A 14,411-nucleotide genomic window follows, 5' to 3' on the forward strand; every position below is an offset into this window, starting at 1 on the left:
CTAGACCTGGGGCCTCTGTGCCGCTTTTTCTGGTCGACCCTATGGACTCCATCCCTTCTAGTGTGTACAGTCTGACTCAGGATTCCAGGATCTTGCTATGCTGCCCAGGCTTGTCTCCAACTCCTAGGCTTAAGTATTCTTCCTGACTCAGTTCCCCACAGGTACACCCTGCCACACCCAGCTTGATGGCTTTTTTTTTTTTTTTTTTGATTGATTATTTGAAGGGAGGCGGGAGGTTAAGACAGAATCCCAGGTAGCCCAGACTGGCTTCAGACTCCCTATATAACTGTAGCTGACCTTGAACTTTTGATCCTCCTGCCTCAACATTTCAAGTGCTGGAGATACAATGATGTGTCATCATGTCATCATGCCCCATGTTCAGTGTTTTGGGGTGTGTGTGTGTGTGTACGTGTACGTGTACGTACACGTACATGAGCACACTGCCTGTGTTACCAGCTCAGGTTGAGGCCAGAAGTCAACATTAGGTATCTCATTTGCTCTCCATCTTATCTTTTTTTTGGGGGGGGGGGGGCTAGTAAACACTTTAGCCAGAATGCATCTGTCTTTTATTCCTGATGTAGCTGTTAACTGTGTCTCATCCCATTGGTTGGGAGTTCCTCTTCACAATCTGTCACAACTGGCTAATCGGTATGCAAAGTGGAAGGGGAGGGCCCTTGTTAGGCTAACTACTTTTGATAGAAAGGAACCAAGCAAATAAAATTTCTCACATTGTCCCATTCGGCTGAGCTTTTCTTGAGTGGTTTGATGGCACTAGAACAGAGCTATGCGACTAAGTTTGTCAGCCATCGGCATTTCTAGAATGAGGAACTATTATTTTTTTAAGATTTATTTATTAATTATATAAACAGCATCTACTGCATGTATCCCTGCAGGCCAAAAGAGGGCACGAGATCTCATTACAGATGGTTGTGAGCCACCATGTGGTTGCTGGGAATTGAACTCAGGACCTCTGGAAGACGAGTCAGTGCTCTTAACCTCTGAGCCATCTCAGCCCGAATAAGACTAGTTAAGATTTAAAGCTTTGAATTAGTAGGTATTTTGCAGATATCTCTGGCTTTTTCTTATTAACATGTATCTTTAGTGCAATGACATTTCAGTAAATGAATGATAATTACCTGGAAGTGCTAGCTTTATAACATGACTTGAGCACTGCTGAAAATGATGCCCAGTGTGACAAGGGACAACACATGGTATGTGATCATTGGCAGCAGTGCCTCACCAGATCCTGGCCTTGGAGAGGCATTTTCCCAGCCCCTGCTGTCTCCTCTGTGATAGGCCACCCCACAGCATCCTCGGCTGCGGTGGAAATAATGTGTTCGAGTGTGCCCCCTCCTTCAGACCACCAGCTGCTTCTGTCTCTGTTCTCTAGCTTGTCTTTCTCAGGGTGTTCTTTCTTAAGAACACCTCGGTAGAGGCTGGGGAGGTGGCTCAGTTAGTGAAGTGCATGTTCTGCAGATGTGAGATCCTGAGCTTTGTCCTCCGCCAGTTGTGAGCTGCTGCATGGTGACACACCCCTCTCATCCCAGCGCTCAGTAGGCAGAAGCAGGCAGTTCTGAGGCTAGTCAGGTTTGCATATCATGTTCCGGGCTAGCAAGAGCTACATAGTGAGACTGTGTTTCAAAACCAACAAACCAAAGACAGGTTATGGTGGCACATGCGCTGTAATCCCTATGCTTGGGACGTGGAGATGGTGCATCTCTGGGCTAACTGGCCAACTCGCCTAGCCTAATTTGTAGACCCCAGGCCCCAGTGAGAGACCCTGTCATTTAAAAAAACAGCTGATAGCTCCTCAGGACTAACACTAAGGTTTGCTTGTGACCTACACCTGTAGGCAAACCGCTGCAGCCCTCCCCCATCGAAAAACAAAGCTCTATATTGCCAGCTGTGTTTTTGTTTTTTGGTTTTTTACAGAGGCAAAGCAAGTCTTCATGGAAGCAAGACGGGACGGTTTTGCAGAGTTCTCCGCGACACGCAGATCCAGAGTGGCATACACCAACTGCAAGTGTGGAAGCAAGTTCCTGCAATACCAAGGTGAGCCGTGCAGGGTTGGGTTCAGAGTGTCAGCGTGTCTTAAACCAGGGCTAGTTAACTGCCGGAAAAGGGTCTCCACTACAAGGTTCTTGTTTGTTTGGTAGAGCTGTTGACACACAGATCAGAAATACTTCTTCATAGGAGACCCACTGCCCTGTCTGTCAGATCACTGTGAGAAAGGAAGCTTGCTCAAACTGGATCTAAAACTTGATGTGCTTGTGGGCAGATACCATGTTTTGCCATTCGTGGCTGAATGAATATGTAATGTTCATGTTGTTAGGAGATTGTTTCTGTAGGCTAAGAAAAGGTTTTTTATGATTTGCTCCCAAAGGACAAATGCTTCTCAGGGTTTGGATCCAAGCTCCGTAGTTTCCATGGTTTCCCCATCACCCGTATCATATGTGGACCCCATCATGATATCCCAACAACCCCCCCTCCACACACACATAGCCAGTTTAGACTGTACTTGAGTGGAAATCCAGTGTTCATGGGGGCTCACTTGAGAGTGTTGTGGAGAAGGTATTTCTTTCTAGATTTTACCTGATAGACGGGGGCTCTTCAAGAGGAGGTTACAGATGTGCGTGGGATTTGTGAATTACACTCCCGTTTGGACAACTAACCATGGCAATGTACGGAGAAGGGTCTGTCAGGACTGTGCTTTGTTTTCTCTGATTCTCGCCCCATCTCCTCTTAGATGGAAAAACTGTACCTGCACTATCTGAGAGCGGAGAGCTTCAGAAAAGCTCTGATTTATCAAAAGAAATATCTCCTGCTGCTGATTGGTGGATTCCAGGACTCGGAACAGGAAACGCTCTCCATGATTGCTCATTTGGGGGTATTTCCCTCCAAAGCAGATAAGAAACTGACGACATCTCGTCCTTTTACAAAGTTCCGCACTGCCGTGAGAGTTGTCATCGCAGTATTGAGGTGAATGCGCTGCCTCCAAGCCAGCTAGCAGTGCACACCTGCTCGCTTCTGTGGTGGCTGTATTCCTTGAAACTACAGTGTTTTTCTCTTTCAAGACCAATGGCACTCATGACCCTAAAGAAAATATGGCGTTTGTCTTGAAGTCATGCTGTAGGGGCTGGAGAGATGGCTCCCAGACCCCCATGGTCATTCACAACCATTTGTCATTCTAGTTCCTGGGGATATCATGCTTTCTTCTGACCTTCACGGTGGTGCACATACATAGATGTAGGAAAAATATACATACAAATAAATAAGCGAATTCATGCAGTGCCTGGGTATGGTGCCATAGGCCTGTCTGTCAACCCAGCACTCAGGAGGCAGAGACAGGGATCAAAGTTCTAGGCTAGCTTGAACTATATATGAGACCCAGTATCAGAAGGCCTGAGAGAAGTTTCCAGGGCCTTGTGGTCTTTTTTGGAATAATCTGTGGTTTTGCCACACCACGAAGAGGAAAGTTACAGTGGTGCTATTAGGAGAGCTATGCTGAAAGAAGCGGGAAGCAGCACCTCCTGTCGCCCTGCCTGTGGCCTCCTGTCGCCCTGCCTGTGACCTCCTGTCGCCCTGCCTGTGACTTCCTGTCGCCCTGCCTGTGACTTCCTGTCGCCCTACCTGTGACTTCCTGTCGCCCTGCCTGTGACTTCCTGTCGCCCTACCTGTGACTTCCTGTCGCCCTACCTGTGACTTCCTGTCGCCCTGCCTGTGCCTTCCTGTCGCCCTACCTGTGCCTTCCTGTCGCCCTGCCTGTGACTTCCTGTCGCCCTGCCTGTGCCCTCCTGTCGCCCTGCCTGTGCCCTCCTGTCTGTGCCCTCCTGTCGCCCTGCCTGTGCCCTCCTGTCGCCCTGCCTGTGACTTCCTGTCTCCCTGCCTGTGACTTCCTGTCGCCCTGCCTGTGCCCTCCTGTCCCTCTGCCTGTGGCCTCCTGTCCCTCTGCCTGTGGCCTCCTGTCCCTCTGCCTGTGCCCTCCTGTCGCCCTGCCTGAGCCTTCCCTACACTCTTGGTGCTATCTCGTTGATGGCCCAGCCAGGCAGAAGCAGTGTTTTCCCAGTTTCTGGTGACACATACAGGCTTGAATTTTGTAGTGTGATAGGATGCAGGTAAGCTGTGGTGGGTGTGGGCAGAACCAGCTAGTTGTCAAACGTGAGGTGCCCAGGGGACTTTTTTGTTGTTGTTTGTTTTTCAAGACAAAGTTTCTCTGTTGTCCTGGCTGTCCTGGAACTAGCTCTTGTAGACCAGGCTGGCCTTGAACTCACAGAGATCCTCCTGCCTCTGCCTCCCAAGTGCTGGGATTAAAGGCATGTACCACCACCGCCTGGCAACCAGGGGACTTCTTTTTTTTGTTTGTTTCTTTTTTTAAAAGATTTATTTATTTATTTATACAGTATCCTGCCTGTAGGCCAGAAGAGGGCACCAGATCTCAGTATAGGTGGTTTTGAGCCACCATGTGGTTGCTGGGAATTGAACTCAGGACCTCTGGAAGAGCAGTCAGTGTTCTTAACTGCCACCAGGGGACTTATTTAGATGGTGATGTAGCATGGAAGTTCCTTGTAGGAGGAGGCTGCTTGTTCTTCCCAGCCGCCTAGAACCGAAATAATCACACAGAAATTGTATTAATTAAAACACTGCTTGGCCCATTAGCTCTAGCTTCTTACTGGCTAACTCTAATATTAATTTAACCCATTTCTATTCATTTGTATATTGCTACGTGGCAGTGGCTTCCTGGCAAAGATTTAGCATATCTTGACTCCGGCGGCTTCATGGCATCCCTCTGACTCTGCCCTCTTTCTCCCAGCATTCAGTCCAGTCCTCCCCACCTGCCTAAGTTCTGCTCTATGAACAGGCCAAGACAGTTTCTTTATTCATCAATGGTAATCACAGCACACAGAGGGGACTCCCTCATCAGTTCCTACGTGATATGAAAGTACAGCTAGATTGTGGAGTCTGTCTCTCCTGTGGGCAGGGAGGGCGAGCTCTGGTGGTTTGGTCACATCAGAAGTGTCACTGCTTCCTTCGTTCCTGTTTTCTCTTGTTTTAAATGTATTTTGCCACTTTTCTGTATAGGTTGCGATTTTTGGTTAAGAAATGGCAAGAAGTGGATCGGAAAGGAGCGTTGATCCATTGCAGAAGCACCCGCCAAGGTGGGCCTCCGGTGCCACTGCCCTCCCTGCTGCTTGTGGCATTTCCTTGAGCGTTTTGGTTTGGGGGTGTCGTAGAACACAGGAAGAAAGGAAACCGTCAGTGCAGCTACCCTTGAGTAGTGAGAGCACTGGCAGACCAACCAGGTCAGTCAGGAAGGCGAGCTGAGCGCGATTCTGGAGAGTCGGACAGACTCGCCCTTGCTGCTCTCCAGAGTCGCCCAGAATTCTGCTTTACGCGGCCTTACTTGTCTGCGTGAGCCCTTGTGGTTGTTTTAGCTCTCTCTGGAGCTCTCTGCTGCTGCCTGCTGGCAATCAGAGCTAGCGTTATCCATGTAAATGTAAAAGTTGTTTGTGTAAGCTTAGATTTTTGGTAGGTGGGTCCTCCTAGAATGTGCGTTTCTTTTCCTAATGATTTCTTGTTTGATCATTCTTGGGAAGGACATCGAATGTCCCGGAGACAGCATTCTCCATCAGAAACCAGAACATCCCTGCCAACCAGAGAAGTTTCCTCAGGCCATATCAAGGACTCTAGGCACAGCCCCCGATCCTCGGCAGCAGTCTCACTGGGCAAGGAGGACAGGTCAGTTGGGATGCTCCAGGGTTGCCTAGAAATCATGCCAATGAGATCCTGAACCTGTTTAGCTGCCTAGAGAAATGTGGCTTGCACTTACTGTCTTGGTTCTGGCTCAGAGCGAGGCAGTGGATGCAGCAGAAAGCCTTCAAGAGCCTGGGGATCTTGTTCTATCCAGGAAGGGCTATGATCCTGTGTTCACTACGTGAGGCACGCTCTCCACTCTGAAGAGGTTTGGGAACTTGTTTCATGGAAAGGGAAAGGGACACTGTCCCAGGAGGAAGGAAGATCAGGGTGGGAATTAGACAAGCTTGGGTTTTACTCAAGGAAGTATAGGCTGATAGGTAGACCATCTTGGTCACCCAGTGAATTGGGGTAAAAGGTATAATCTCAAAATTTGGTGAATGAAAAAATACATAATTGTTGTTGCCACTTATTCTGACTACAAAGTGGGATATAGAAGTTGTTTCATTTTTGGTGTTTGTTTTATTTTGAGACCAGAGTCTTACTATGTAACTCTAACTGCCCTCCAGCCTACTGTATAGACCAGGCTAGCCTTGAACTCTCAGAGTTCCGCCCTCTTACTTTCATCTCCCATATCCTGGGATTACAGGAGTATACCAATGTACTGGACCTTAAAAGTTGATTTTTTTTCCAAATAAAAACGTGTTTTCTTTGTGGTAAATAATGGACATGAAAATACTAGCCCTAGTGGAGACCCATCCCAGATCCGTCACCTGATCCCGGATCCTCCTCTGGATCTGGTCAGCTGATCCCAGGCTCTCCACTTATGCGCTTTTGATGTAACACCACCTGTTAATTTAATGTTTTTGTTTTGATTTTTTTCTTCCTTTCTTTTCTCCTTGCTGTGGTCCTTTGTTTGCAGATCAACTTCCTCACCAAATTCAAGGTTAGAAAGATCCCTGGTTGCTTCTCAAGATGCAGAACATTCCTTGACAGAATATATTCATCATTTAGAAATGATCCAGCAAAGACTCGGGGGGTTGCCACCAGGTGAGAAAGTGCTTGTTACAAATAGTATCACTGTACCTTAGAAACATAACAGCATAGAAAACCCTGCTAGTAAGTTGGTACAGCAGTACTCATGAGTAATCCTAGCCCTAGACAGGCTTTGGCACGAGGGTTGCCAATAGTTTGAAGCCAGACTGGTCCACACAGGGAGTACTAGGCTACCCAGGGTGACAGAGCAATGTGCTGCCTCAAAACAAAATAAAAATCTGCTAGTTTCAGCTTAGTAATTTTTAGTTTGGATGAGTACACACAATACATACGCACTTAGCAGCTTGTGGTGGGTAAGTCCAGTTCAGTCGCTAGGTGGGTCTTTTTGTCCTCTTACACTGGTAGGGCAATGTAAAGATAATTGTATTGATTACTGTCCCATCACTGTGATCAAGCATCTGAGAAGAAGCAGTTGACAGGGAGGGCACAGCAGAAGGAAAGGCTCGTGCGACTTTTTGTTCAGATCCAGGTGAATCAGAAAGTGGTGCAAGGGCAGGCAGCTGGTGGGCTGGAGAACCTCAAGGCCTGCCCCAGTGACCCACTTCTTCAGCACTGCTCAGCCTCCCCAGGCAGCACCGCCAACTGAGAAACTAGTGTTTACCACGTGATCCTGTGGGAGACCTTTCGTACGAAACCGTAGAAACCCATGACCCAGCTCGTGGTCATCTCTTAATGCAAAATGAAGTCTACCTTTAGAAGTCTCCAAGGTCTTAAAAGTTTTAAAAGTCCAAAATCTCCTCTTACTGGGTTTGTCCATTAAGCTCTGCTTGCAGCATTCTGTTCTTGCAAATTGTTGAAAGGGTCTGGCCAGTGGCCTTCCCAGCCGCGTAGCCATGGTTTTCACAGGGTCTGGCCAGTGGCCTTCCCAGCACATAGCCGTGGTTTCACAGCAAGGGCTCCACTCTCTAGCACCAATTCTCTGTGTTAGAAAATGATCACTGGCCAAATATCCTGATAAGAGGTAACTCACGGACAATTCGTTTTGGAGATAATCCATCATGGCAGGTGCACCTGCTGCCTGGAGCATCTTGTGGTGGGAGCAGGAGTGTGTGGCTGCCTGCAAGCTTGCTCAGATTGGGAAGCAGAGATGGGACAGGAAGTGAAGACAGGCTGTACAATCTCACTTCCTGCTTCCAGTAAACTACTTCCTCCAGCAAGGCTTCATCTCAAAAATGGTACACACCCTCCTAAACCTGTCCCCGCCTGAGACTGAGTATTAAGACATGCGGTGAAGGATATTTTACATTCCAGTCATTACCAATTAGGATTTGCTCTCTATAATAATCTATGGAATAGTTTCTTAAACCTAACCTATTTTCATTATAACTCAATATTTTTCCCAAACCTCTGAGGTGCTGGTGTTTTGAACTTATTAAAAATTAAAAATTCGTAACAGAAGTTTTATAACAAATTTCTATTCTGCTTTAATTTTAGATTCTACTCAGAAATCCTGCCACCAGAAGATTAAACAATGAATAAAGTCTTGTGGCTCTTAACCTGTGATGGTTGTATCTGAGGAGAGATGGTTTTCCTAAGGAAAGCTCATGGTATGGTCTGGGACACTGCAGGAGTCATGATACCAGCCCGTAGCAACCGCCGAGTGTTTCCAACTCAACACACTGCTAAATGGAGCACTTTTGGCTCCTTCCCTCCTCCCAGAGAGCGATGGCTGTGTTGTACTCTGTGCCTGTTGACAGAGCCGTCTGCCTCCTCCGTGTCAGAGTGCAGAGTGGTTCCTGTTGTTTATTTTCTTAACGTGTGAGGTTGGAAAGTTCATTTGAAAGTGAGCACACAGGAAGGGAAGAATAAAGTTTAAGTATTGTTGTTATGTGTGGTCGTTTTCTTTTTTAATTCACTTAACTCTTAGATGTCAGACTTGTTTCTCATGGCTATATCCTCTATATAACTTACTCATATATATATATACACACACACACACACCACGTTCGGTTCTGGGACCCTTCACCAGAAATGAGTAGAAAGTCGGGTATATGTGTAAGTGTGTCGCACAAACAGCCACATATATACGGATTCAGTAAAATGGCAAAGTCTTTTTGAAACAGTAAATATAGTTAGTGGATATAGTGTTTAAAACTTTTTTATAATATAAGAAGGGCAAAATTCATCATGATCAATTAAAGTTATCCCAGAAATACTTAAATCAAATATGTGATATTTTATTAGTCAGAGCCCAGGTTAGACAACAAAGCAGTTCTGGTTTTCAAAGGGAATTTAATGTATTTGGTTACTCTGACTTAGAAGGGCTGGGACAAATGGACAAGGTAAAGCAACCCAGAGATGAGCCACTATACTGAAGCTCGAGGAACAACGACACTGTTCTTAGGGCTCTTCAGTCCCCTATAGTAAAAAGATAAGCCCTAATGTCAGAGATACATATATAATGCATGTGTGTATGTGTGTGTGCATACACACACACCCCCACCTACCTGTGAGTGATCTGTTGTTTTCATCTTTTCCCTCCTTGAGTGCCTGGGCACAGTCCTTGAAGCAGTTAGCACATAGAGCCTATTCTCTGGCTAGTCTGGGTTTGTTCTCATTTTCCTCCCCCATTTAATTACTGAAATAGAATTTAGTGCAATTGCCTGATGTAAGATATTTTCCATTAGAAGATGCTTCGTCTTCTGGGAGTCTGGTAAGGTTCATGTTCAATAGTCTAGGGTGCCCAGGTATCACACAGATCTCTTCAGGACTGAGGCCGGCTCTGAGATCTGGCAACAACATTTTTAAGGCCAGTGTGCTGCCAACACATAAAATAGAAGAGGAGGTGTAGGTGGGGTTTTTCTTCAGAACTCCTGGTCAGCTTTGTCCCTTCAGCCACTCCCAAATAACCACACAGAGACTTGTTAATTATAAACACTCAACTGATAGCTTAGGCTTATTACTAACTAGCTCTTATATTTTCAGTTAACCCGTATTTCTTATCTACACTCTACCATGTGATGGTGCCTTTTTTCAACATGGCGTGTTCATCTTCTGTGTCTCTTGCTGACTCTGCCTTCTACTTCATGCTCTTTTTGTCTGCAAGTCCCACCTAACTTTTCTGCCTAGCTATTTGCCAGTCAGCTTTCCATTAACTAACGAGGGTAATGCACATTTACAGTGTACCAAAAGCTTGTTCCACAGAAGGTGAGCAGTAGGAAGCAAAACTTCCTCCAGTGTTACTCCCATCTTCATTCTCCAGGTTCCCAGGTGTGTATTCCTGTGGGAGAAATGACATGAATTATTCACTCAGAGCATTTACTACCTGCCATTATTTCAGCATTCCACACTAATAGGGCACTGTCTTCACCTGCCTTTTTACCACCCACAAGACAAAGTGGCCACCACACCTTCCTAAGTCAGTCATTCTTGGCATTTTAACCAGTCATAAGTCTCTTGAGTAAACTTGAGTTTTCTTACTATCAGGACAGACAGTAACAGTACTCAAAGGCAATTTGGTAGGCATATTACAGTCATTAAAGAAGAGCAATTGCTTCTCCACTGGGACCTATGACCTGCTTTGTTGCAGATCTCTGTCCAGGTTTACAGTGCCCCATGCGAATTCCCTCTGGAGAAGGCTTTAAATCCAACCAGAAGGTTGTTTACTGTACCCATAGCTGTTGTGCTGCTATTTCTCCAGCAGTCCAGTCTGCCCTGGTGTCTTGGTAGTGTAGTGGACAGTGTATGCAATCAAATAGGTGTAAGCCCACTGCCAACAGTTCTGCCTCAGCAGCCTGTGTGAGGCTTAATGTAATTGACCCCCATCATCTCATTGGAAGTGGAACAGTAAGGAGGTGTGGGCTTGCTGGAGGAAGTGTGTCACTGTGGGGGTGGGCTTTAAGGTTTCCTATGCTCAAGCTACAGCCTGGTGTCACAGTCTACTTCCTGTTGCCAGATACCAACATGTAGCATCTCCTTCTCTAGTACCATGTCTGCTTACACACCACCATGCTTCCTGCATGGTGATAATGGATTAAACCTCTGAAACTGTAAGCTGCCACCTCAAGTGTTCTTTTTTATAAGAGTTGCAGTGGTCATGGTGTCTCTTCCCAGCAATAGAAACCCTGAGATAGCCTGCATAGTATCTTGCAAGCACTTTAAAAAGCTAGCTGAGCATAGAGGGGCCTTCCAGTGCAGTCCTGACATGAATTACTTATGTACTACAACAAAAGCATATGGTGTCTTTAGCAGCAAGGATTTACTAATCTAGTTCTGACATGCAGCAGAAGTGGTGCCTTTATCCAGGGGTCTTCCTGGATATATCAATGGTTCATCCCCAGCTATGGGGATTAACAACTGTGTGGCTTCTGGGGGAGTACGGGTGCCGTCTTCCAAATCCTTTAACTTGTTTAGACACCTTTACAGATCTCTAAGACCTTCAGAAACCAGTACATGTAATCAAGAGCCACTGCTCTCCATTCCAGGCAAGTGCCAGCAGGTCTCGGAAGTTGGCAGTTAAGAGGTTGCTGAAGAAAGCTGTTAGCAAAGCCCAACACAACATGGAAAGAGAGCATTGCTTGTATCCGTGGTCTCCCCAGAAGAGCAGTGGTAGGGACAATGGCACGTATGGGAGGTATCCTACTTAGTGTTCTGTCATCCATAGTCATTTTCTATAAACCTCTGCCTTCTCATCCTGGGCACTGCATCGGCAACATTTCACCTCCCCACGCCCAGTGGAGCCAGCTGAAGCTGCTTAGCAGTAGGAGGGTGTGGCTACACCCGCTGCTCAGGAGTCTGACACACTCTGGGCTGGCACTGCGCTGTTGCTGCCTCCCTTGGCCCCACCTGACTGTTGAGAGGTCCTCAAGCTGGGTAAATAAAGTCTCCCCTCTGCATACATGCTTCCCCATACCCACCCTAATCTGAGGATTATCCTCCTCAAGGGTAGCTGCCCACCAAGTGAAATGTATTTACTCTCTTTTACCTACACCCTGTTGATCATTTATGCTGTCCGTGAATTGTTCTTACACTAAAGCCTTATAGGCGCTCAGTAGCATAGCATTTGGCTTTTTTGTTTGTTTTTTTGTTTTGTTTTGTTTTGTTTTTTTGTTTTTTTCAAGACAGGGTTTCTCTGTAGCTTTGGTGCCTGTCCTGGAACTAGTGGAACTAGCTCTTGTAGACCAGGCTGGCCTCGAACTCACAGAGATCCACCTGCCTCTGCCTCCCGAGTGCTGGGATTAAAGGGGTGCACCACCACTGCCTGGCACATTTGGCTTCGCATCTCTGCTTCTGCTCCCAAGAATTTTCATCTTGCCAGGCATGGCAGTGCATGCCTTTACTCCCAGCACTCAGGAGGCAGAGGCAAGCAGATCTCTGTGAGTTCCGGGTCTTCCTGGTCTACATAGTAAGTTCCAGAACTACATAGAGAAATCCTGGCTCAAAAAAACAAAAAATTGCAGCTCAACACAAATCTTGTCATATTTGATTTTGAGCGACCCGGATAAGACCCCTTTGCTTTTTATTTGTTGCTTGCTTTAGCATGCAGTGAATTGGCTTATATCCTGGTCTCAGTCACTCAGATCCACCAGAGCATCCCGTTCTTTTTATAGGTCAGCTCTATCTTGGGGTTCAGAAAGGTCATTAGGGTGCTTTACCAGTCCAGGGATGCCTACTGAATCAACCCTCCCCCCAGCTCCTGTGCCAAACACATCTCCCATTCTCCATTCCCTTTGTAATGCCTGTCCCCCTCCCTACTGTCATCCAGGTCCCAATTGTAGGCAGGTTTTCCTTTGGACCACCAGCTCAGACTTATTTTTAATTATAAAAGCTTGGCCTATAGCTTAGTCTTGTCCCACTACTCTTAGAACTTAAGTTAACCCATTTCTATCTATTTAGAATAGACGTTTACCTCTCCTCCTGCATGTCTTGCTCCCTCTGCATCTGACTGGTGATTCCCCCTTCCCAGAGCTCTCTGACCAAAAGTCCCTGCTGTACCTCCTTCCTAGCTATTGGCCATTTAGCTTTTTATTAAACCAATCACAGTGACATATCTTTACACGGTGTAATTAAATATTTGCAACACCCGATATTCATAGAGAGCTCAACCAGTGACAACCGAGTGTCCCTAATGGTCTATTTGAGCCAAACCACCAGGATTTCTGTTTTCTCATGTGATACGTCATCTGTCTTAGGAGGGATGCGTAGTTACAGTACTCAACTCCTGTACCTTCACATCGCCCAGACAAATCCCATCTGCTCCCGTAGTTTCCAAGCTGGGCTGGGAGAGGGTCTTTCATTTCCTGCTTTTCGCTTCCCACTCAAGCAGTTCAAATGCAGTCTGCCCCCTCTTGTGGTTTCATTCACTGAGCTATGCTGAATCGTGGATTTTTCCTCTCCGTGTTAAAGGTCAAACTTGAATGCATCTTCTCCTGCTTTAGCCTCATTTTCCTTCTCGTCCCTACCTGACTTTTCCTGTGGGTCCAAATGTTTGGATCCCAGTAGTTGCTCTCTGACACAGATATAATTTGTGCTTGTCTCCCTTTTGGTGTCCCAGCCATTCATTATAGAGAAAGCTAGCACTGCTATATTCATCTCTTATCCAATTGTCCTAAAACCCTTGTCTGTGGCGTGTCAAGGTCTTGGCTGCGCCTGAGTGGCAGTTTCTAAGAAGTCCTCAGGCTATACAACTAGCAGTGTCAGGCTGTGTCTCCTGCTGCTGCTGATGGCAGGGAGTGCAAGGGGTGGTAAATTTCTTACTTTGGGGTGTCCTGGAGCACCCCTGATCAATTAGGATACAGCAAGCCTTTGAGTTCTCTCAGGGTTTATCTCTGAAGCAACTGTGTATCGCCAGCTTCTAGCACCTTCTCCATGTTACCCATCTGACTGATCAATCCGAATGTAAAGTTCTTGACACATGAAGGAGTTCATTGCCAGGGCATCGAGGCTCATTGAAGATTCCTTATACGACAGTGGACTCTACTGCCCAAGTTTATGCTCTAGCTTGCTTCATTGATCAGTCCCATAACCCAACTTCACTCAGTCCTCCTCAGCTCCTACCAGTATATACATGTCTGTGTGTTATGATTTATGGGTTGAACTGTACTGCCACCCCAACCAAAGGGATGTTTCAGTCCTAATTTCAAATGCCTATGTATATGACCTTATTTGAGACATCAAATATTAGCAGTAGCTACCAGAAGCTGGGAAACAGCTATGGGACAGATTGTCCTTTGCAGTCCCAGATGGAACCAACCCTGTCGCAACACCTTGATCTTACTTAGACTTCTGGCCTCCAGAATTCTGGTATGGTAAACCATCTGTTGACCTGGCTCGGTTTCCAGTACTTTGCTACTGTTGTGTTAGCGATTGAATACACAGCTCTTTGGAGGGAGAAGTGGGACTAACAAGTCACTTTTCATCTTGTTATGTTCACCTGAACTACACTCAGAAGTAACCATAATTCCGTGTCTAGTATCCAATAGAAATTGAATTGGGTTGGAGAGATGGCTCAGTGCTTAAGAGCACTGCCTGCTCTCCCAAAGGTCCCGAGTTAAAGTCCCAGCAACCACATGGTAGTTCACAACCATGTGTAATGAGATCTGGTGCCCTCTTGAGGGAGAGACCTGGTCAATCATCCTCATCAACTTAAGACCACGAAACCCGATATGGACAAGTTCAACAGAACCGCCATATACGGGCTGCCCATTCATCTTCAGCACTGCCAG

At 46.4% G+C, this 14,411-nt stretch overlaps 1 protein-coding gene across 8 annotated transcripts in view; it reads left to right on the top strand.

Moving 5' to 3' along the window:
• Pcnt (pericentrin) overlaps positions 1-8,575 on the top strand; it is an 85,809-nt gene extending 77,234 nt beyond the window's left edge. For all 8 annotated transcript variants that reach the window (XM_041634593.1, XM_041634600.1, XM_041634599.1 and 5 more), the window contains 6 exons: positions 1,933-2,052; positions 2,747-2,979; positions 5,080-5,156; positions 5,595-5,736; positions 6,614-6,741; positions 8,182-8,575. In XM_041634593.1, coding sequence (XP_041490527.1) covers positions 1,933-2,052; positions 2,747-2,979; positions 5,080-5,156; positions 5,595-5,736; positions 6,614-6,741; positions 8,182-8,222 — 741 coding nt within the window. In that variant the 3' untranslated portion in view covers positions 8,223-8,575. The remainder of the gene's footprint in view (positions 1-1,932; positions 2,053-2,746; positions 2,980-5,079; positions 5,157-5,594; positions 5,737-6,613; positions 6,742-8,181) is intronic.
• Positions 8,576-14,411: the final 5,836 nt, after the last annotated feature.

The sequence above is a fragment of the Microtus oregoni genome, unplaced genomic scaffold, assembly GCF_018167655.1.
Source record: "Microtus oregoni isolate MIOR12 unplaced genomic scaffold, Mior012 000046F_ref0000063, whole genome shotgun sequence".
Taxonomy (NCBI): domain Eukaryota; kingdom Metazoa; phylum Chordata; class Mammalia; order Rodentia; family Cricetidae; genus Microtus; species Microtus oregoni.